Genomic DNA, 21599 nt, shown 5'->3' on the forward strand with positions numbered 1-21599 from the left:
ATTTTATCACTGTTGAAGATTTAGGCCATGCTTGTTATTACACCATATTGGCAAACGTAAGAAACAAGTTATAACACACCAATTCAACAACCAACTTTAACACTGTGTTCCAGAGTTGTAGTTTAGGAGAGAAGAGAGATGATTTGGAGTGAAAAGAAAAAAATTGATGTTCCAGAGATTATTTTTAGGAGAGAAAGGAAGAGAGGAGAAGAGAAACACATGGGTTTTTAGTCTTTATATGTTTCTTCCCAATTTGGAGTGATTTGAAGAGAAAGAAAGACATAAAATCACGTTAAAAATTCAATTCCATGTTTGCCCTTGTCAACATCATGGCGGGAATATCTCCCACTACCCGCCATGTCTTCAACACCTACCTTCATCATCTCTCCAAACTTGATTTCACCATTCTTCTGGTTTCTGCAATTCTGCTTAGGAGAAGACAATCACAGGTAACTCATATTCAAACAATTGCTACATGTTTGCCCATATACTGTAATTCTTTAATCAGCATATACAATTTTGCTACTAATTCTGCACCATCTATGATTATATCCATCAGTAACATGTTGTAATTTGACCTAATTGGCCTCAATTAGAACCCTAAATAAGCAAAATTGTCACCAACAAAAAACAAATCTGGTTACTATTTTATTATTACAAAAACATGATCTGATTAAATAATTAATTCGATTATTATAACTTCAAACAGCACATACATAATCAAACAGTAGTAGGCACCACGTGTGTAAAAGAGTCTAGTCGAGCACGACTTTTTAATTAATTTTTCAATCTCGAGTTCAGCTCGGTTATCATTCATTAATTAATTCATATACGGTTTTAATTGTTTTTATATATTTTGAGCAAAACTTTAAACAAGCCTAACATATTTTCGAGCTTGTGTAGTACCTTAAATGAGCCAAACTCGCTTGGGTTCAACTTAACTTAAACTACTAACCGGCAAGTGTACCGGTCGGCTCTAGTACAGCTAAGTAAGTCCGGATATCGAACCCACGAGACTCTATAAATTACGTATACTAGCTAATTAGACTCAACTACAGGACGTGACTATTTAATAATAATGTTTGAAGAGGGGTTTTAAACTAATTATTAATTAACTAAACCTAACCCTAATTAAATAAAATATAATAAACTATTAAAACACTTAGATTAACTCAGATGATGAAAATAACTATCTAGGCTAGAATCCCCAATGTCACGACAATCAATCAAATGGGAAACTTATGTTATGGAACCGAGATCGTAAAATAGACCATTGACAGAAAACCCGAACAGGACCCTTGACCTTCAAGAAGACACCTATGGATTTCTAACAAGTTTTAAGACTCACCAGTTTTATAAATTAAACTTCCTTACGGTTATTTAATAATTTATGTCTAAGTATCTTTATGACTAAATCCTACCTTACAGCGCGGAAATCAAAGATAGTTAAGAAGACTCAATTGACTTAATAGACTAAGCTGACAATCAAACCTAGACAGACTCCTTACGAAGAACTAAACCTAGCAATCCTGACCAACAAAGATCTATCAATAACCTATCACCTTACAGCTTTCTAGGCTAGCATCTCACTTTTATCTATTTAATTGATTTTATTGTTTCTATGATTTTAATGCATATCAATCATAAACTAGTCAAGAACACACTAATAAATGACCTAACAAAACCCTATCCTATGAAACAATCACCAAGGGTAATGTGAAACAATAAATCCAAGTAAATAAAACCAAGCAATCATACGCATCAATTAATTCAAACTCAACACTTTACTTAGAACATAAAATCCATAACGAAAAGAAATCCCAATCAAAATCAAACCGAACAAAGGTTCATCACGACCTAGGTAGTTTATGAAGTTTAGCCTAGCATCATATAGTCTAAATCAAACAAAGCAAATAAAACTGAAAACATGGTGAAATAATGAGAAACGAAAGATTAAAGGCGATAAAACCCGTAGTCTTCGATCTTGAACGTAAAGCTATTCACCGGCTGTTCTCGTGCCTTCAAAATCACCAACAAACTCGTAAAATAGTTCCAAGAACTCTCCAAAATCGGCTGGTGGCTTCAGGTTATGTCAGGTTTAAGTTAAAGGTGTTTAAATAGCGAAAACAAGGCCCGACAATAAACAAAAACGAGTTAAAAACCCATCATCATTGCCTAGGCGCCGCGCTAAGGGCATTTGGCCTTCCCCCTTCGCGCGGCGCGGCGTGCTTCTCCATGGGGGGCGGTCAGACCGGCCCGGTCTGACCGGTTCTCTGTTTTGGTTCTTCATGACGCATTCCGAATCTCTGTTTTGGCTCGTTTTTCGCACTTTTTAATCACGATCAAATCCCGGAACCTACGAAACATAGAAATGTTAGTAGTATACAAATCTTGACTAAAAGCGAACAAAAACTTTTAAAATATTAATTAAAATGAACAAGGGAAACATATATATTTAGCATTATATCACATATTCAATCGATTCACAATTCAATCGATCAATCTTCTTAATGTGATTCATTCAATCCGAATCATGTAATCTGATCGATTCACTTAGTTGATTTATATGTAATGTACATACATTGTCTTTATAAGAAAAATGTTTTTTTTTAACTTTTAATATGCCAACATGTTTATAATTTTATTTTTTTTGTAAAACATTCTCATATTAACCCTTTATTACTACCAAATATTTCATATGTAGACAATATGATTTCTTATGTTATTAAAGTATTTACAGAGTTAATAATTATCAGTTACATTAAAGAAAGTGGAATTTGATGTTTGAAGTAGTTGAAACAAGACTTTCGTGACTTAAAAAACAATTGAATAATTTAAGATCATGATCATGTTTACAAATGACCATTCTGAATCTGCATTTTCTTTAGCCACAAGTGTTAGTAACAAATTACCAACAACACATTGTTAATCAAATTCGCATCAGAAGGATAATTATAGAATTTTTTTTAGTTATTTTTGTAACAGAAAATTGTTTGCTAGTTATGTAGGGAGAACAAATCAAAGATTTAGTTTTGATTTAAAATTTTGAGCACCGGTCAAAATTTTTCACGAAAACATTTAAATTATTTATAAGTTTGCAATATCGCGTTACTTAAAAAAAAAGATAAATAAACTTTTTAAAAGTAGTCTTAAATTTTTTTGATAAATTTATTAGTTTTGTTGAAATTTAATCTATATATAATAAAAATTTTTCGATACATATGTTGCGTTGACTGTAAACCAAAATCAAGAAAATTTTTAGATAATTGTAATTTATATGTCTACTTGAAGTAGTATAATTGTTTATATAATATGAACCCATTTTTTTTATCTTATTTTCAATATATATGATTTTTTTTTATTTTGTTTGTTATATTTTTGACCAACCCGTGTGTCACACGGGGTCTAACCTAGTATATATATATATATACTTTTTTTTATCCTCTGTGTTACGGGGGTTGTTTTATATTATTTGTTTATAATATTTATTTATTTTTTGAATTTTTATTTTTTTTATTGTATGAAAGTTAATAATATACTTACGGTTTGATGATAAATTGTGTCAGAAATAAATGAGATGTTATAACCAGGTTTAAAAGCGATATGAGTTTGATGAAACCTAAGACCCGTTTATTTTTGTTACTATAAATTGGTTTTTTTAATTATAAATAATATATATCTTTTTTTAAATAAATCAAATATTAATTTTAGTATATCCCTACTTTATAAGATTTTTATATCAAATATTTTGTGAGATTAGTTTTTAATTTAATGAGATGTTATAGCTCATTTAAGAAATATCTTGGTTTGATGAGACCCATACCCGTGAATTCGGATCAAATGCATGAGAAGCCTCCATTTAAAAATCAAGCAAATCTTACAGGGGTTGTTTTATATTATTTGTTTCTAATATTTATTTATTTTTTGAATTATTATTATTTTTATTGTATAAAAATTAATAATATACTTATGGTTTGATGATAGCCCAAAACCGCATTGAACCGCACCACGCACACCCTTTGTAACATCGAGAAAATTTCGAGTTCAAATTGATAACTTTCCAAAATCTAAGGATCAAAAATGTCAAAATTCCAAACCTTAGGGTTTAAAATAAAAATTTTGTTTTCTTGTCCTCTCGCGATACGCGACGGGACAAAGGACAAGCCCATCGCGTGTCGCGAAGGGATTGGTCAAAAGTTTCTAGAAGGAGTCAACAGCGATACGCGATCGCTGTTGAATCCACGTCATCGCGTATCGCGATGACGTGGTCTGACACAGTGTGACACGTGTGCCACATGGCAGACGGTGGCAAAGTGTGTCGCCACGTGGCAGGTCTACATGGTGACTCAGGCAGCCTACGTCGCGATACGCGACGGGCTTGCCAAAAAGGCCGTCGCGTACCGCGACGGGCTCCAAACTCTATAATCAGCTCACCTGCGTGCATACTAAAAGTCAGCTACGCTGAGTGAGTTCTAGTTAATCGATCGCCATACAATACATACACATACATACATATCCGTAGATACATATCCATACTTCACTAGTTACCCTTCTGTTCTACATACATACTTGCTACCACACATACATACATATCTACAATCACTAACCTCAGTCTACCGAGAGTATGTTCATAGCTCACCGTCTATACCTGTACTCAAGGTCGTGAACACGTACAAGGTTCGCAGTCCTTACCTATGTTCACCATTTATGGTACGTACAAGGTTCGCAGTCCTTCCCTATACCATAATACATCCACAACACGTACAAGGTTCGCAGTCCTTCCCTATGTTGCAACCTAACTCATAGCACGTACGAGGTTCGCAGTCCTCCCCTATGCTACAAAACCAGCACGTATAAGGTTCACAGCCCTTTCCTATGCTGACATACATTCACAACACGTACAAGGTTCGCAGTCCTTCCCTATGTTGCAACCTAACTCATAGCACGTACGAGGTTCGCAGTCCTCCCCTATGCTACAAATACAGCACGTATAAGGTTCACAGTCCTTTCCTATGCTGCAACCTAATTCATAGCACGTACGAGGTTCGCAGTCCTCCCCTATGCTACAAATACAGCACGTATAAGGTTCACAGTCCTTTCCTATGCTGACGTCTATCTACATTACGTATAAGGTTCGCAGTCCTTATCTACGTTTACATATATCATCTACTTCACGTATAAGGCTCGCAGTCCTTAACTACGCCATCACCAGCCGAGTCTATGTCCGACAGAAGCTAGAGGGATTTGCCATCCTAACTTACTATGTCGAACGTAGAACTCACATGCCATTCGTGTACCTATATACACATACTTACATTATAACATAAGAACACTCTAGGCATTCTTTACCTCATTCATTTAACAACCATGCCCCTTGTCGTTACGTGCAATATCCGAAGATCGTTCACGCCCCGACAAGTATTCATTTGAAATATTCATACATCTTCGATATATAATATTCGTACCTTTATTTTTAACCTGACAGTACGCGCAATATCCGAAGATCGTTCGCGTACCGACAAACAATCATTCATATCTATCACACATATCACATATGACATACACTTATCACTTAGGATAAATGTATTAACAACACATCGAGTATGCACACAACCCCGAAAACATAACAAGGAATGGGGCTAGAAACTCACCTGAACTTTGCTTCTTTTTCTGATAGCTGTAAATCCCTTCTCTATCTGAGCTCGGCTGACTGTACAAGTTACACGTATCAATACTCGCCTGATCTAATCTGGTGGCCTAGCATTAGCTTACTTTAACTTATCGCTTTATAATTTATTTTCTAATCAAACTTGGCTTTAGGCGAAGTTAACCCTCGGGCGAACTTAGCTTCGGCGAAGTTAAACCTTAGGCGAACTTGGCTTCAGGCGAAGTTAAACCTTAGGCGAACTTGGCTTCAGGCGAAGTTAAACCTTAGGCGAAATTGGCTTCAGGCGAAGTTAAACCTTAGGCGAACTTACGCTTGAAGGCGAAGTTACGCTTGAAGGCGAAGTTCATCAGGCGAACTTAATCTTGCAGGCGAAGTTATCGCGCTGCAGATCTGTTTGCCCATAACTCCTTCGTTTCTTAGCCAAATAACTCGATTTTGGTACCCACGGAATCGTATGATCGGCGCCTACAAAACCCAACCATCAAATCGGCCTAAAATCGACGTTTTAGGGGTCCGATTTGGGCAGTTTGGGTTTCGGGTCCGGTTAACCCATCCAATCTTAACCATTTTCAGTAATATTAGCTTTGTTGGATTTGTTCTTACCTTACCAACTCAGATCTATCAACAAAATCTCGGGTCTCGGCTTCGAATCTTGATCGGTTAGAATGTGTGTGTTTTGAGTGTGTGTATGGAATATGTGAGAAATGGTGGTTAAGGGTATTTATTAGGGATCATGGGCTTAAGCCCATGGACTCTCCTTCCTTCGTTCATAACCCAAGTCCATAACCCATATCCATTACCCAACACTAGCCCGACCCATACCAACTCCTACTCTTTCTATATCCCGATAACCCGAGTAAACTTTCCCTCTATTATTAAGTAATATAATTAATATTATCTTGAAATTTCGGGATGTTACAAGTCTTCCCTCCTTAAAGAGGTTTCGTCCCCGAAACCTAACCTATTCCCTATAAAATGAAAACTTCTTATATTTACACGCTTTAATGAATCGCCTTCGCTTTCTGAGTTATCCTTCTTACTTCCGACTTTGCAGTCATCGAATGGTGGTCATGTGTTTTAGCTATTTAAGGTAGCTTGTCCATGAGACCCTCGATGTACTAAGACTCATCTCATCCTTCTAAGGGTTGCGATTAGTACTTTTAACACTATTGTCTAAAACAACATTTCATCATAACATAATAATCATTCATAACCAAACTCAATATATTACACGTCACTGATAAACATAAGTTTTAAACCTTAACACAAAGCAAGTTCTTAAGCAAATGTAATTTAATAAAACCATTGCATGAGCAATTATTCCTTCATCAGGTGTTCCTCCCCGCAGTTTCCCCAAGTCTTTATCCTTTCGCACCTCCCGCCCCTGATTCCTTGCAATCCCTAGCCATGTGGTCAGTTTTTCCGCATTTGAAGCACTTTGGACGATCAGGGCAGTCTCGAGAGTAATGCCCACCCTTTCCGCACCGATAGCACCTGTCTGTCCCAATCCTGCATTCCCCCGGGTGCACTCGCCCACACGTCTTACACGCATCCTTGTTCCCAACCTTGGCCTTCCTCTCATCAGTTGTTGTCACCATCTCGCCAGACCGCTTAGCAGAGGTAGCCCATTTCTTCTCCTTCTTTTCCCCCACCACCACATCGTCCTCAGCCAGGTCAGCATAAACCACCTCTGCAAGTTCAACAGCAGAGTCAAAAGTAGCAGGTTTATTTGCTCTGACCAACATGCGGACTTTTTATGGCAATCCCCTCACATAACATTTGATTCTTTTGACCTCAGTGTCAACCATATCAGGCATCAACCTAGATAGTCGGTTGAATTCAGTAGTATACTCACGATGCGTCATCATACCGGCCTTTAAATTCAGGAACTTCATCTCCGTCCTTTCAACCTCGGCATCTGCGCATAACTTTTTCATCACCAACTCCTTCAGATCGTCCCATCTCAACGCCTTGATCTCATCCCTAGTCTTTCTCTGCTCCACACCTTCCCACCAATACATAGCTTCTTCCTCAAACGACTGAGTAGCATAACCCACAGCTTGGTCGGGACGGCATTCGCTAATGCGGATAACCTTGTCCATAGTGGCTATCCATTGGAGAGTAGCGATTGCGTCTCCCAACCCAGTTAGCTTTGGCGGGTCGCATCCTTTGAAGGACTTATAGTTGCACCCACCTTGGCCTCTTCTCCTGTCATCGACTTTCACAGACTTATCCTCACTCGAGGCCCCTCTTTCTCCTTCCCCATCCTTCCTACCATCACCACCCGCCCCTTCAGCAGTTCGTTCACGGCTTCCAGCAGATCCTTCGGGATTCAGGTTCTTCACAGCAGCAACTACAGCTTGAACAATGGCTGCTTGAACTGCAGGGCTAAGTTGAACTTCTTCGTTGTTGTTCTGGTCTCCTCCAGCTGCGCTTCCTTCATCTTCAGTATGGGAAGCTTCTTCTACCGAGGGTTGCCGGACAAGACGAGGCCTGCCACGACGCCCAGTGCGACCCCCAGTTTCAACAAATTCTCCAGCTCCAGCCATCCGTATTCTTAAAGGGACAACACAAACATCATCACTCAAGGAACTATTTAGTACAAGGATAGCAAGGATAACAGGTAATAACAGTGGCCAGCTGTGACTAGCTGATCACGTTGCTTTCCGTGTCCTATACACTCCCCTTTATGAGTCTACTTGTGCTGGTTCTACTTAAGCAATTAGTCAAATCAAACAATCAATTATTCCTATCCCTATCGTTCACATATCTTTTCTTTCTCATTAACATATATCATTTAATCATACACTTTACCTTTACTGATCTTGCTTGAGCGACACATGGCATTCTTGAACTGACATCTTCTTTCCTTTCTTACTTAAATCCCATTTTCTGTTCGAGTCTAAGCATGTAGGATGCTTAAATCTCTCGAACTTATGCTCTGATACCAACTTGTAAGGCCCCGACACCCGGTAGCCCTACTTTAGCGTCGGATTTACTCATAAACACAGTCCTTCAAATCAGAGTTTATTAAAACTTTTCGCGGAATATAAAACATCAATCATTTGTTACAAAACATTAAATCTTTTCTTTGATACCATAACACAAAACTTTATATTTAAAACATCTTTTCTTCTTTCTTCAGATGCCAGCCGTTCAATCCATGCCGTGTGTCATCCTCATGCTAACTCTATAATCAGCTCACCTGCGTGCATACTAAAAGTCAGCTACGCTGAGTGAGTTCTAGTTAATCGATCGCCATACAATACATACACATACATACATATCCGTAGATACATATCCATACTTCACTAGTTACCCTTCTGTTCTACATACATACTTGCTACCACACATACATACATATCTACAATCACTAACCTCAGTCTACCGAGAGTATGTTCATAGCTCACCGTCTATACCTGTACTCAAGGTCGTGAACACGTACAAGGTTCGCAGTCCTTACCTATGTTCACCATTTATGGTACGTACAAGGTTCGCAGTCCTTCCCTATACCATAATACATCCACAACACGTACAAGGTTCGCAGTCCTTCCCTATGTTGCAACCTAACTCATAGCACGTACGAGGTTCGCAGTCCTCCCCTATGCTACAAAACCAGCACGTATAAGGTTCACAGCCCTTTCCTATGCTGACATACATTCACAACACGTACAAGGTTCGCAGTCCTTCCCTATGTTGCAACCTAACTCATAGCACGTACGAGGTTCGCAGTCCTCCCCTATGCTACAAATACAGCACGTATAAGGTTCACAGTCCTTTCCTATGCTGCAACCTAATTCATAGCACGTACGAGGTTCGCAGTCCTCCCCTATGCTACAAATACAGCACGTATAAGGTTCACAGTCCTTTCCTATGCTGACGTCTATCTACATTACGTATAAGGTTCGCAGTCCTTATCTACGTTTACATATATCATCTACTTCACGTATAAGGCTCGCAGTCCTTAACTACGCCATCACCAGCCGAGTCTATGTCCGACAGAAGCTAGAGGGATTTGCCATCCTAACTTACTATGTCGAACGTAGAACTCACATGCCATTCGTGTACCTATATACACATACTTACATTATAACATAAGAACACTCTAGGCATTCTTTACCTCATTCATTTAACAACCATGCCCCTTGTCGTTACGTGCAATATCCGAAGATCGTTCACGCCCCGACAAGTATTCATTTGAAATATTCATACATCTTCGATATATAATATTCGTACCTTTATTTTTAACCTGACAGTACGCGCAATATCCGAAGATCGTTCGCGTACCGACAAACAATCATTCATATCTATCACACATATCACATATGACATACACTTATCACTTAGGATAAATGTATTAACAACACATCGAGTATGCACACAGCCCCGAAAACATAACAAGGAATGGGGCTAGAAACTCACCTGAACTCTGCTTCTTTTTCTGATAGCTGTAAATCCCTTCTCTATCTGAGCTCGGCTGACTGTACAAGTTACACGTATCAATACTCGCCTGATCTAATCTGGTGGCCTAGCATTAGCTTACTTTAACTTATCGCTTTATAATTTATTTTCTAATCAAACTTGGCTTTAGGCGAAGTTAACCCTCGGGCGAACTTAGCTTCGGCGAAGTTAAACCTTAGGCGAACTTGGCTTCAGGCGAAGTTAAACCTTAGGCGAACTTGGCTTCAGGCGAAGTTAAACCTTAGGCGAACTTGGCTTCAGGCGAAGTTAAACCTTAGGCGAACTTGGCTTCAGGCGAAGTTAAACCTTAGGCGAACTTACGCTTGAAGGCGAAGTTACGCTTGAAGGCGAAGTTCATCAGGCGAACTTAATCTTGCAGGCGAAGTTATCGCGCTGCAGATCTGTTTGCCCATAACTCCTTCGTTTCTTAGCCAAATAACTCGATTTTGGTACCCACGGAATCGTATGATCGGCGCCTACAAAACCCAACCATCAAATCGGCCTAAAATCGACGTTTTAGGGGTCCGATTTGGGCAGTTTGGGTTTCGGGTCCGGTTAACCCATCCAATCCTAACCATTTTCAGTAATATTAGCTTTGTTGGATTTGTTCTTACATTACCAACTCAGATCTATCAACAAAATCTCGGGTCTCGGCTTCGAATCTTGATCGGTTAGAATGTGTGTGTTTTGAGTGTGTGTATGGAATATGTGAGAAATGGTGGTTAAGGGTATTTATTAGGGATCATGGGCTTAAGCCCATGGACTCTCCTTCCTTCGTTCATAACCCAAGTCCATAACCCATATCCATTACCCAACACTAGCCCGACCCATACCAACTCCTACTCTTTCTATATCCCGATAACCCGAGTAAACTTTCCCTCTATTATTAAGTAATATAATTAATATTATCTTGAAATTTCGGGATGTTACAATCAAGAATAAGAGTTGATCAAGAAAGTGAAGCGGCGTTGCAGAGTTGCTAAAGTCGTTAAGGTTTATTTTCCAAACAAAGGTAGGCATAATGCCCGAATAAAATAAATATTATAAAAAGGCTTAAACCTTAAGTCGAGGTTATACTCGATACCTCGATAAAAGAAAAAGTAAACATGATAAAGAAAAGAACAAAAGATACGATTATGAATATTGATAAATATATGTGTGTAAGTATATATCTTTGTTATGAAAATATTATTAAAGTAATAATAACTATTCTTGAATAATAAAATAAAAAAGAATACGTTTCTTAGAGAAGAAGAAACGTAGGGTTTTATAAATAAACTAAAGGTTTATAAATTACTTTTTAACTAAAGGTTTTAAAGTAAAAGATATTTATGAACTAAAGGTTCATCGAGGTAAAGTTTATAAAATAAGACTAAAGGTCTTAAGCCGGATTGTATATCCGACTAACAAATGTTTATACTCGTACTATAGGTGCGAGATAACAAGGGAAAGACCCTCGAACGGTGTTTGAAGCCGATCCAAATCAAAAGTTGAATACGCCCCAAAACTTTTACAAACTTGTTTTCAAACGAGTCAACGTGTTATATGAAAAACTTTACGTGAGACTAAGTGTCTCTAAAACATTTATAAACAATGGAATAAATACTGGCCTCAGGCTATAGTATACGTTTGTCTGGATCTTTTCATATGTGGTGGGCACATCACACCTGGTCACAATTACGCTCGCCTGCTGGGAGTATGACCTTGTGTATACGTATAGGCACTCAACTAGTCGAACGCTGCGGTGTTTCGCTGGGGGAACCGAGTATAAAGACTTGAGTTTATAAATTGTATGTTTTAACTTGATTATTCCTAAGCCACGTTGGGCAGGGACCTACGTAGTCCCGAGGGGTGATTAAGTAAAGAAAATATTTTTAGCGTCAGCATATTCACCAACATTCGTTGCTGACGTATTTTTTTACATTTTGCAGGTGACCAAAGTTAGCGCTTGGAGGAACGAAGTGCTCAAAAGATATCCGATGGCTCGGATCTATTTTGTATAAACTTAAAATATTAAAATGGTGGTTTGTAATTAAAAACAAGTAATGCTTTTGTTATAACTTAAAACGGGTATTTTATAATCCCATCTTTTGTAATATTACACTTTAAACCCACAAGTATATAAAGTCTCCCGCCATTAAACGTAACTCTGATTTATTTACAATTGTGGTACCAACATATGTGTCATACGCCTAGGCCATGGTTTGGGGTGTGACACCCTTAACCTAATAATAATAATTGTTATGACATGTTACAAGTTTTATTTGAAATTGATTAATAATCTTATTTTATTTGATGCATTAACGTAATCTTAACTGAATATTGAAATCAAACAAATTTTAAAGTTTATATGTAAACCACGTGTAACATCATGAAAATTTCGAATTCAAATTGTCAAAATTTCCAAAGTCAAGGGATCAAATCTGCCAAATTCTAAATCCCAAGGTTAAAAATGAAAAGTCTATTTTTCTGGCCGATCGCGATACGCGACGGCCTTAGGGTCAAGGTCATCGCGTATCGTGATGACCTATCTGACAGAATGTGACACGTGTGCCACGTGGCAAACGATGGTACTATGTGTCGCCACGTATCACCACGTGGTAGAACGATTGCTACGTGTCAACACGATGCACAACGCCCGCCATGTGGCAGGTCTAGTGGGTGACTGTGTTAAGCTACGTCGCGATACGCGACGGGTGACCAAGGAATCCATCGCGTATCGCGACGGGCTCCTGGTTTCGCCTATAAATAGCAATCATGACCATCTTCCATTCTCACACCAAAACACACATACAATTCTCACTCTAACATCTCTCTAAGTCCCAAGTTCCATACCATCGATCCACCTTGAAATCCGTGCCCCGATTCCTCGATTATCGTGTCTTTTCCTCGTTGTTTGTACCACATTACACCGACGTATCAACCAACAAGGAGTTTGCCATCCACGACATCATGATGACTAGCCTTGTGAAGTGTGCCAACGAGTGGTGACGTATTGGTGTTTATTGATTTGGGTGCCAAAGAAGAAGTGACAAGAAGAAGAATTGATTGAGAAGATAAAGAAGGTGAAACATTGTTGGAGTGTTGCTCGAGTATTTAGGGTTTATAAGCCGAGTAAAGGTAGACATAATGCACGAATAAAATAAAAATAAAATATTAAAAAGACTTAAACTTTAAGTCGAGGTTATACTCGATACCTCGATAAAAGAAAAGAAAATATAACAAAGAAAAATAAAAGAAAGAAATTATGAATATTGATAAAGATATATATGTGTCATTATATATACTTGATTATTTGTTATAGAAATATTATTTAAGTAATAAATAACTATTCTTAAATAATAAAGAAAAGAAAAATACACGTTTCTTAGAGAAGAAGAAACGTATGGTTTTATAAATAAACAAAAGGTTTATAATATTACTTTTTTAACTAAAGGTTTTAAAGTAAAAGAGATTTTGAACTAAAGGTTCATCGGGGTAAAGTTTATAAAATAAGACTAAAGGTCTTAAGCCGGATTGTATATCCGACTAACATATGGTTATACTCGTACTATAGGTGCGGGATAGCAACGGGAAAGACCCTCGGACAGTGTTTGAAGCCGATCCAAATTGAAAAAAGGTGAATACGCCCCAACTTTACAAACTTGTTTTCAAACGAGTCAATGTGTTAAATGAAAAAGGTTTACATGAGACTAAATTTCTCTAAAACATTTATAAAGAAGAGTATAAACATTGGCCTCAGGCTATCGTGTACGTTTGTCTGGATCCTTACATATGTGATGGGCACATCACACCTGATCACAATTACGCTCGCCTGCGGGGAGTATGACCTTGTGTATACGTATATGCACTCAACTAGTCGAACGCTGCGGTGTTTGCTGTGGGAACCGAATGTAGAGACTTGAGTTTATGAATTGTGTTGTTTTAACTTAATTACTCCTAAATTAAAATCAAAATTTAATTTTTTTTTACTATTAAGTTCATAACCCTATTTAACATTCTGGGCTAGCCCAGTTGGTTATGGTAACTTTAGGAGACCACTTGTTTAAATGAAGGATTTCAACTCTTGTGGACCGGTGTCAAGTGGCATTAGGGGCAAAGGTTCCTCGAAGGACGTGGGAAGACCCGGTCATAATAATTAGGGCTGAACACGGTTCGGTTCGATATTAGACGAAACCCAACCCGGCACCGAAGTAATTGGTATTTTTGAATATACAAACCATTCGGGTTTAGGTTTTCCGGTTATTTTCGGTTTCGGTTCGGTTATTTTCGTTTTTTTTTTCCATTTCTGTGTAGACATTGCAAAAAAAAATAAAAAAATGAAAATTCATATTTTAAGCTTGTATAAGAACGTATTATATATATTGAATTTAAAAAACAAAAAATGAACACGTGTTACGTGAATCTATACGAATACAAAGTTGCTAAATAGAGTTTCAAATTTAGCAAAGTTTTTAATTAAAAAATATTATAAGTTTAGTCCCAATTTTCATTCATCATCTTATTTATCTTCAAAATTTAGTCCATTCGTCATCATCTTGATAATCTTTATCACCATCAATCAGTTCGGTTTCGGTTTTTTTCGTTTTGTTTAAAATGGATAGCCGACTCGAAACAGAAAATTCAGTTTTTCAGAAAAAGAAAAAACCAAAAAATAAGCGTCGGTTAATGCTTCAATTAGGTTTTTTTTTGGGTGTGGTTTTTCCAATCAATTCGGTTAAATCGGTCTCTATTCAATAACAAACTAAAGTAAGTGAAGCTTAATGATCCGTAGTTACAAGCAGCGACCCTGTTTCAAGTGATCCTTTCTGAAACAAGCAGCGCAAAATAAACAAATAAAGTTATTAGGTGCGCTTAGTTAACAAGGAAGGAAGAAAGTAATCTAATCTGAAGCAAAATAAATAAGGTGTTGTGTTGCACATATATTTATTCTGTATGTAGAGATTATTATTATTATTATTACGGTAAGAGATGGGGGAAGAAGAAGTGAAAGGAAGAAACCCACCCTAATAACCCCAAAGACAAAGATGATAATAATAATAATAATTTACAATTGTTGAATGAGAAAAGGTAAATCGTGTAAAGGATGCTTGTACTATTCGTCCACTCTCAAATCCAGTTCCAAGAACCCCCTTTGCCTCGGCTTCACCCGTTCTCTTCCTAAAGGTATTCTGTTTTCCTTTAGGTTGCTTTGATTTGGAATTATATGCATCTGGAATACATGTTATCTTTTGATTATTTATATCAGGCAGCTTCATATTTTGTTTTTATGTACAATTCACTTTGAAACTAATCCACTTTGTGTGGGAATGGATGGCAACAGGTGCAGTATCTGTTAATTGTTATTTCGTAATTTGATTGTATTCTAGGCTTTAAAGAAATCAGTTAGAGAAGTTAAGTTTAAACCGTCATTTGATTCTTCTATAGCTATATGTTAAGTATCTGTGCATTATAACTCATTATAATTGTAACATTTAAGATTGCTAGTTTACTGCGGAGTTACACGGAATACTAAGACCATGTTTAGTCATAACGCCCCACCCTTAGGCATTATGCGCCACCTGGCATCCCCCGTCATCAATTGAGCGTTTTGCAAAAAGTGGCGTAGTGGGCAAAACGCCATAACTCTCCTACAATAATTACATTTGTAGAAAATGCTCTCCCATAATGCCACCCCCATAACGCCTAGGGGGGCGGTGTTCCCCGGTGTTATGGAGGAAAACGCCTGGGATACCGCCTCCATTACGGATGGTCTAACAATGTAAAACTAATTTATCACACTACATAGGTATCATGGCAATATTACCTCATTACATATGAAATTTGTAGTGACAACAGTCATAACACTAACAAATGTAATAACTTCTTTTGAAGTTTTGAGTTGTTGGTGCCTCACTACGATACTATGCATGTAGTGTTAGTTGAACTTTGACATGTTTAACTTGTTTTTGGATGTCAATTCAAATTGTTTTACATTTGATAAGAGAAATGATAATCTTATGGTGTATTGAGTATTTGAGTATAAACTTTATGTGAAAGAAAACAGATTTATTATTGCGCTTGCTTATTTTGAATAGAGTCTCAACACTCTATTGAATACTGTGCTGGTCATTGCTAGAAAACCGATGAAGTCTAACTTGAACATGAAGTTATCATGGAAGTTAAATTAAAATATATGAGATCCTGATTTTTAACATTGATGACTAGTAGCTCAATATTATGTTGGAGAATCTGAGATGGAAGCTTCAAAAGAGGGCAGGAGCCTTGCTGATTTTAGATACGGTTGTCTTGGTTATTCTGTATATTCAGATATCAAAAATCAACCTGGACATGTACAAGAAACACAAAAGGAGTTGCCAGTCTGTGTTGGCATAGAGGTCCTCTCTCCCTCTCTCTATCCATCTATCTATCTATTTATATGTATATGTATATGTATATGTATGTATAATACAATAACAACACTTTTTACATAACTGTTTGCAGGTTCTGGTGGACAGAAAAGTTACTAATGCTAACTCACCTTCTACTCATGCTCATACCAAAGGTAAATTGTTTTATTAAAATCATGAGTTAATTTGTTGAGACTTCTTGTTACTAGTTTCTATGGAATTAGAGTGAACTCTCAAAAGATCTATTTATATGATATACTCTCTTTGTTACGTGTTAGTTGTCATCCTTTGATATGGAATGTCAAACTTGTATTACATATGTCGTTTTACATAATTAACAATCATTATAACTCATAGTAGTTGTACTTTATAGTTAGTTATTGTTTTCTCCAAAAGGTAAGGATATACATATAGTTTTTAAAAGGTTGAAGAGGCAAATTCCCCTTTAAATTGTTTATTTAAATCAAAGCCAAATTATGCTGTTTTGTACCTGATCTTGATCTTCTATCTGTATATATCTTCTGTGCTCATAGTTGGTAAAGCAGAACTAATGCATTGTGTTTTTTGAAGATAATCATGCAATTCCACAACCACGAGTAAACAGACCACCTCAGTCTACATCAGATGATTTCTTTAGCAGGCAAGTAGTTATGTTTATGTTTTCTAATGTGCTCCATTTGTTCTATAATTGTGAAATTTTCACTTTTGAGGTCAAGTAAGATGATTCTCTGCTTCAAAATGATGCAAGATTCAGTCTTTTTTGTGAAATTTTTAATAAAAAACAATGTATTTTGAGTTTTGACCTCAAGTCCCGAACTTTATCATTCTGACTTTGATGAATTATGCTTAACAGATTTACCAGAAATGCAAATATAGTTGCATCAGGAGTAGCAAAGAACGTTCGCAAAGTTGGGAATCGAATAACGGAAAGTGTTGATGACATTTTGTATCCTTATCGAAGACGGCCAAAATAAGGAAATGCCTACAGCCTACTGAAGCGATGATTATGTGAGATGAAGATTATGGTAAACTTCTACTTTTAAGGATGCTTGAATTTTCAATTTTGCTCATAATGAATGTGGTGAAACAAAGTATCAAATTTGTTGTTGATTTAGGTTTGTGATATGCATCCTAGTATTGCTTTTGTACACCTACTTAAAATTGCAGAAAATGAGTTCACTTTTGTACTGCATATTCTTCGAAAGCATAGTTGAATAATTGTTGCTGCATTTGCAATCTTAATTTCACTTGTAAGTTGTAATTACTCGGAACAACTTTGATATAACTTTGCTTAATATTATACATAATTACACTTTTAAACTATTAATCCAGAGATTAAGTAATACAAACAAATTTTATATGAATAATCATAAGGACTATATAAACCCGTGTACATCGTGATCATGAGGGAAAGAGACAATTATACGGTTTAATAACCTCCATGTGTATAGCATTAAACTCGATTTGTGTATGTCTTTATACGCTTCCCCCTCCCCTCGCTTTCTATTTAAATGTGATATATATTTAACGACCATATATGCAGGGGACTATTTAATATAGAAGTATAGAACCAAATTTAAATATGAGAATTGTATAAAAAAGTCTCTCTTTCTCTCGTCATAAACACTATGTACGATGTACAAGTGCTTAAGAGGCTCTTTACCGAAAACCAACCTCTACATGTAATGTGGTTTACCACAAAACTAAAGTTGTTTGGTCGGTGACGAAAGGAATTGAAATTTTATTCTTTTAATGGAATTTAACTTTTTATTTCTTAATGTTTTGTTTTTAACACGTTAATTAATATATTCACTCACTGTCAATTGCTGAAATTATCTAAACTCCAACCTACATTTTCTTATTTATCTTATCTCATCTTTTACTCATTCGTAATATACAAGTTTACAAGTTGCAAAATTAAAGAAATTTTAATTTATTCAACCCGTGTGTGTATATAGGTTTTACGAAGATAGCTAGAACATCAGAGGCTTGTTCTTTAGGATAAACGGAGTTGTTTTGAATAGAAGCCCGTCTAGGTCAGTTGGTAGAGCGCAAGGCTCTTAACCTTGTGGTCGTGGGTTCGAGCCCCACGGTGGGCGTTGTATCTATTTTTTATTTTTTGACAACTCCTTGTAAACGTGTACGGATGGCTTCTTCTTCATTCTATTCTTTCATCCTCAACTTGACAAACAAGAAAAGAAACGTTTAAAACCAACCAACTTCCTTTTAACAATTAACGAACAATAATATAAAACCCAATCATTCAACCATTCATTTTCATTTTCATTTCCTTCAGCATCATCATTCATCAATAATAACAACATCCCGTCGATCTAATTTCCGTTCTACATTCTTTTCTTCATTATTATTCATTCATGGCCGCTTACCGTGCCGGAACTAAACTCCGATCTCTTCCGGCCTTCAACTCATCGCTTTTCAAATACGCCTCAACAACAACAACATCATCTCATCATCATTATTACACCAGATTCGATTCCCGCCAGATTTCTCAACTCGCTCAATCCAACGGCAAGCGATTATTCCTCGTTGATACGCTAGCGCTGGTAATTTACTTTATCCTTTTTTTTTTATTTGTTATGAATTAGGTTAATGTTAATGCTGTTGTTGTATTGATTTTGCCCTAATTTCTAGGGTTTGAATGTTGAAAATGTGGATTGATTGATGTTTTTAGGTTAGGAGGTTGGAAGGGCAAGGCGTGCCTTCGAAACAGGCCGAGGCGATTACCTCTGCGATTACCGAGGTTTTGAATGATAGTTTGGAGAATGTGGCTCAGTCTTTTGTTTCCAAGGGTGAAATGCAGAGGGTTTGTTTCTATGTCATATGAATTATACTTGTATTTCTTTGTTACCATAGTGTATGTGTAGTAGTGGTTTAACTAAAAAGTGAAAAACAACCAATAGGCCTGTAAACGAACCGAACCAAACACTTAATTGAACAAATATTTGTGTTCATATTCGTTTTTTTTTTTAAAATGAACATGTTCATGTTCGTTTATGTTCCTTTGTTAAATGAACATAACTGAGCAAAGGTAAATGAACATATATGAACAAATGTAAATAAACACAAACAAACATAAACGGACATAAATGAACGCAGGCGAACAAATATAAAACCATTAAGTAGATAACTCAAACAAATAATATTTTCTATTAATATGAAAACGAAACGAAGACAAATTTTTTGTTCATGTTCTTCCGTTTATTAAATAAACGAACGGTTCACGAACAGTTAGCTGAATGTTCGGTTCGTTTACATGCCTAGACATGGGGCCCCTCACTGACTTTTCACTCAAAAACAGGTAATGGTTTAACTAAAAACGCAATTATTTTTAATTCATTTTTTAATAAAAATGTGAAAGGCTGAATTTGATTGGTTGGAAAACTGTGTCCTGCATCCTTGCACCCTTGTGCCCGTTAACATGGTAGTGCCCAAGGGGACTCGATGCCCTTGGCGACCTTCTGGTTATGGTTTGGCAGAGGTTTGATGGTGAGGTGGCTTGGGGTTTGGCAGAGGTTTGATGGTGAGGTGGCTTGGGGTGCCACCCCACAACGCTTAGTCTTATGTACGCTGTCAATTTACATGCCTCTGATGGTTTAACTCTTGATGTTTGGTGTTGTTTCTAGATTGAGATGACTCAAGATGGTAATTTGGGGAAATTTAAATCGCAAGTACAAAGCTCTCAGGTGATTATTTCTTGTTTCATTTTGAAGCATTTCTATTGCTATCATAATATGTTAATATGCATTTTGGAATTTATGATATTCCCAAATGAAGTTTCATTCTTTTACAGGAAAACCATTTTTCTTTGTTGCAAAGGGAGACAGAAAAGTTGAGGAATGATATAGAGAAGATGCGTAGTGATTTGAGGTATTATGTGTAATTGACTATTAATTATCAAAGTTTTATTTGATGGTGGTAGCATATGAAAAGTAGTGATTTTGTATGTGATGCAGGTACGAGATAGACAAAGTGACTGCAGGGCAACGTCTGGATTTGAATCTTGAAAGAGGGTAAGAATGTTTTACTGACTGTAAAAGTTTGAGGTTATGAAATATTGATGCATATTTGTGATCAGTTTAAAATAAATTACCAGTAAAGATTACAGCCAATGTGATATTATAATAATATTATTAGTGTTTGATAACTGCAGGAGAATTCGTGATGAACTAGCAAATCAGAGCCAAGAAACTTCCAACCTCACAAACAAACTTGATCGGGTGAGTTTTTGGTTGTATATTTGTTAAAGTTTGAGTTTGACCAAAAAGTTGACTTGTAAACTTTGTGTTAAACCAGGAAATTCATTCGTTAAAGGCCCAACTAGAAGCAGCAAAATATGATGTGATAAAATACTGCATAGGTACCCTTGTCTCAATTTCTGCTGTTGGTTTGGCGGTGCTGCGCATACTCATATAAACTCGGGGATCTTGCTAATTGTAGTGATTAGCATTAACCACATAGACAGAAAACCATTATTAGTTTCACATTATTCGTGGTCAGTTAGTGAAAATGTAGCATAGTTGATAAGTGATTCTTGTTTTTTTCTTGGACTGATGTAACCATACTGAACCTCCTTACGTTGTTGGTTTACATTTTCTGGTTTAATATTGCTTCAAAAGAGTTGGGATTAAGCTTGTATTTGTGGTTTATTTGAGATCAATTTGAATGTGTAAGAAATTTGATTTCATTATGTTTCAGGTGCTAGGGTAATCCCGGCAGTACATACTGCTTCGGCTGTTGTACCCTGGGAAACAGACGGGCTCGCGGAGGTGGCCAGAAATCTGTTTTAAGTGGCCTTTCTTTAACATAAATCCTCAGCCACGACTGAAAACTTTAGTTTGTTCGGTTTTGCAAATAGCTTCTTAGAACTATAGTACAAAGGTGTTTCTTTGTCCTTAAAAAATGAGATGGTTTACGTACTTCACCGAGTATTTCTGGTTTAACTTCTTCACCCCTGATCTTGGTTGTTCCAAGTCTGCTGCCAAGTCTACGAGGTCGCGAATTAGGAACGGTTCTACCACGTTCCACATCCACAAGCACCCTTCAATTATCAACCTTCCGTC

General features: G+C 36.8%; 2 protein-coding genes and 1 non-coding gene across 3 annotated transcripts; all 3 read left to right on the plus strand.

Annotated features, from left to right (window-relative positions):
- The first annotated feature begins 15100 nt into the window (after positions 1–15100).
- On the plus strand, positions 15101–17754 carry LOC143630269 (uncharacterized). Its single transcript, XM_077099328.1, has 5 exons — positions 15101–15295; positions 16337–16506; positions 16613–16673; positions 17089–17158; positions 17372–17754. Exons 1-5 carry the CDS (start codon positions 15190–15192, stop codon positions 17490–17492), a joined length of 528 nt encoding a protein of 175 aa, XP_076955443.1. The 5' UTR covers positions 15101–15189; the 3' UTR covers positions 17493–17754.
- Positions 17755–18544: 790 nt separating this feature from the next.
- On the plus strand, positions 18545–18617 carry TRNAK-CUU (transfer RNA lysine (anticodon CUU)). Its single transcript has one exon. It is a non-coding gene; the product is annotated as a tRNA-Lys (tRNA).
- Positions 18618–18766: 149 nt separating this feature from the next.
- On the plus strand, positions 18767–21101 carry LOC143630270 (protein FMP32, mitochondrial-like). The gene is made up of 7 exons (XM_077099329.1): positions 18767–19082; positions 19211–19342; positions 20163–20222; positions 20330–20406; positions 20493–20549; positions 20690–20756; positions 20833–21101. Exons 1-7 carry the CDS (start codon positions 18894–18896, stop codon positions 20950–20952), a joined length of 702 nt encoding a protein of 233 aa, XP_076955444.1. The 5' UTR covers positions 18767–18893; the 3' UTR covers positions 20953–21101.
- Positions 21102–21599: the final 498 nt, after the last annotated feature.

The sequence above is a fragment of the Bidens hawaiensis genome, unplaced genomic scaffold (assembly GCF_021521415.1).
Source record: "Bidens hawaiensis isolate Kalapana, Puna unplaced genomic scaffold, B.hawaiensis_p1.1 tig00005637_1, whole genome shotgun sequence".
Classification (NCBI taxonomy): domain Eukaryota; kingdom Viridiplantae; phylum Streptophyta; class Magnoliopsida; order Asterales; family Asteraceae; genus Bidens; species Bidens hawaiensis.

Bases quoted from the DNA above. Each gene is read 5' to 3' on its own strand.
- LOC143630269 (XM_077099328.1), top strand. From the start codon at position 15,190: ATGAGAAAAGGTAAATCGTGTAAAGGATGCTTGTACTATTCGTCCACT. The intron at 15,296-16,336 runs GTATTCTGTTTT...ATTGATGACTAG, and splicing joins CACCCGTTCTCTTCCTAAAG to TAGCTCAATATTATGTTGGA. The intron at 16,674-17,088 runs GTAAATTGTTTT...TGTTTTTTGAAG, and splicing joins TACTCATGCTCATACCAAAG to ATAATCATGCAATTCCACAA.
- LOC143630270 (XM_077099329.1), top strand. From the start codon at position 18,894: ATGGCCGCTTACCGTGCCGGAACTAAACTCCGATCTCTTCCGGCCTTC. The intron at 19,343-20,162 runs GTTTGTTTCTAT...TGTTGTTTCTAG, and splicing joins CCAAGGGTGAAATGCAGAGG to ATTGAGATGACTCAAGATGG. The intron at 20,550-20,689 runs GTAAGAATGTTT...TGATAACTGCAG, and splicing joins GATTTGAATCTTGAAAGAGG to GAGAATTCGTGATGAACTAG.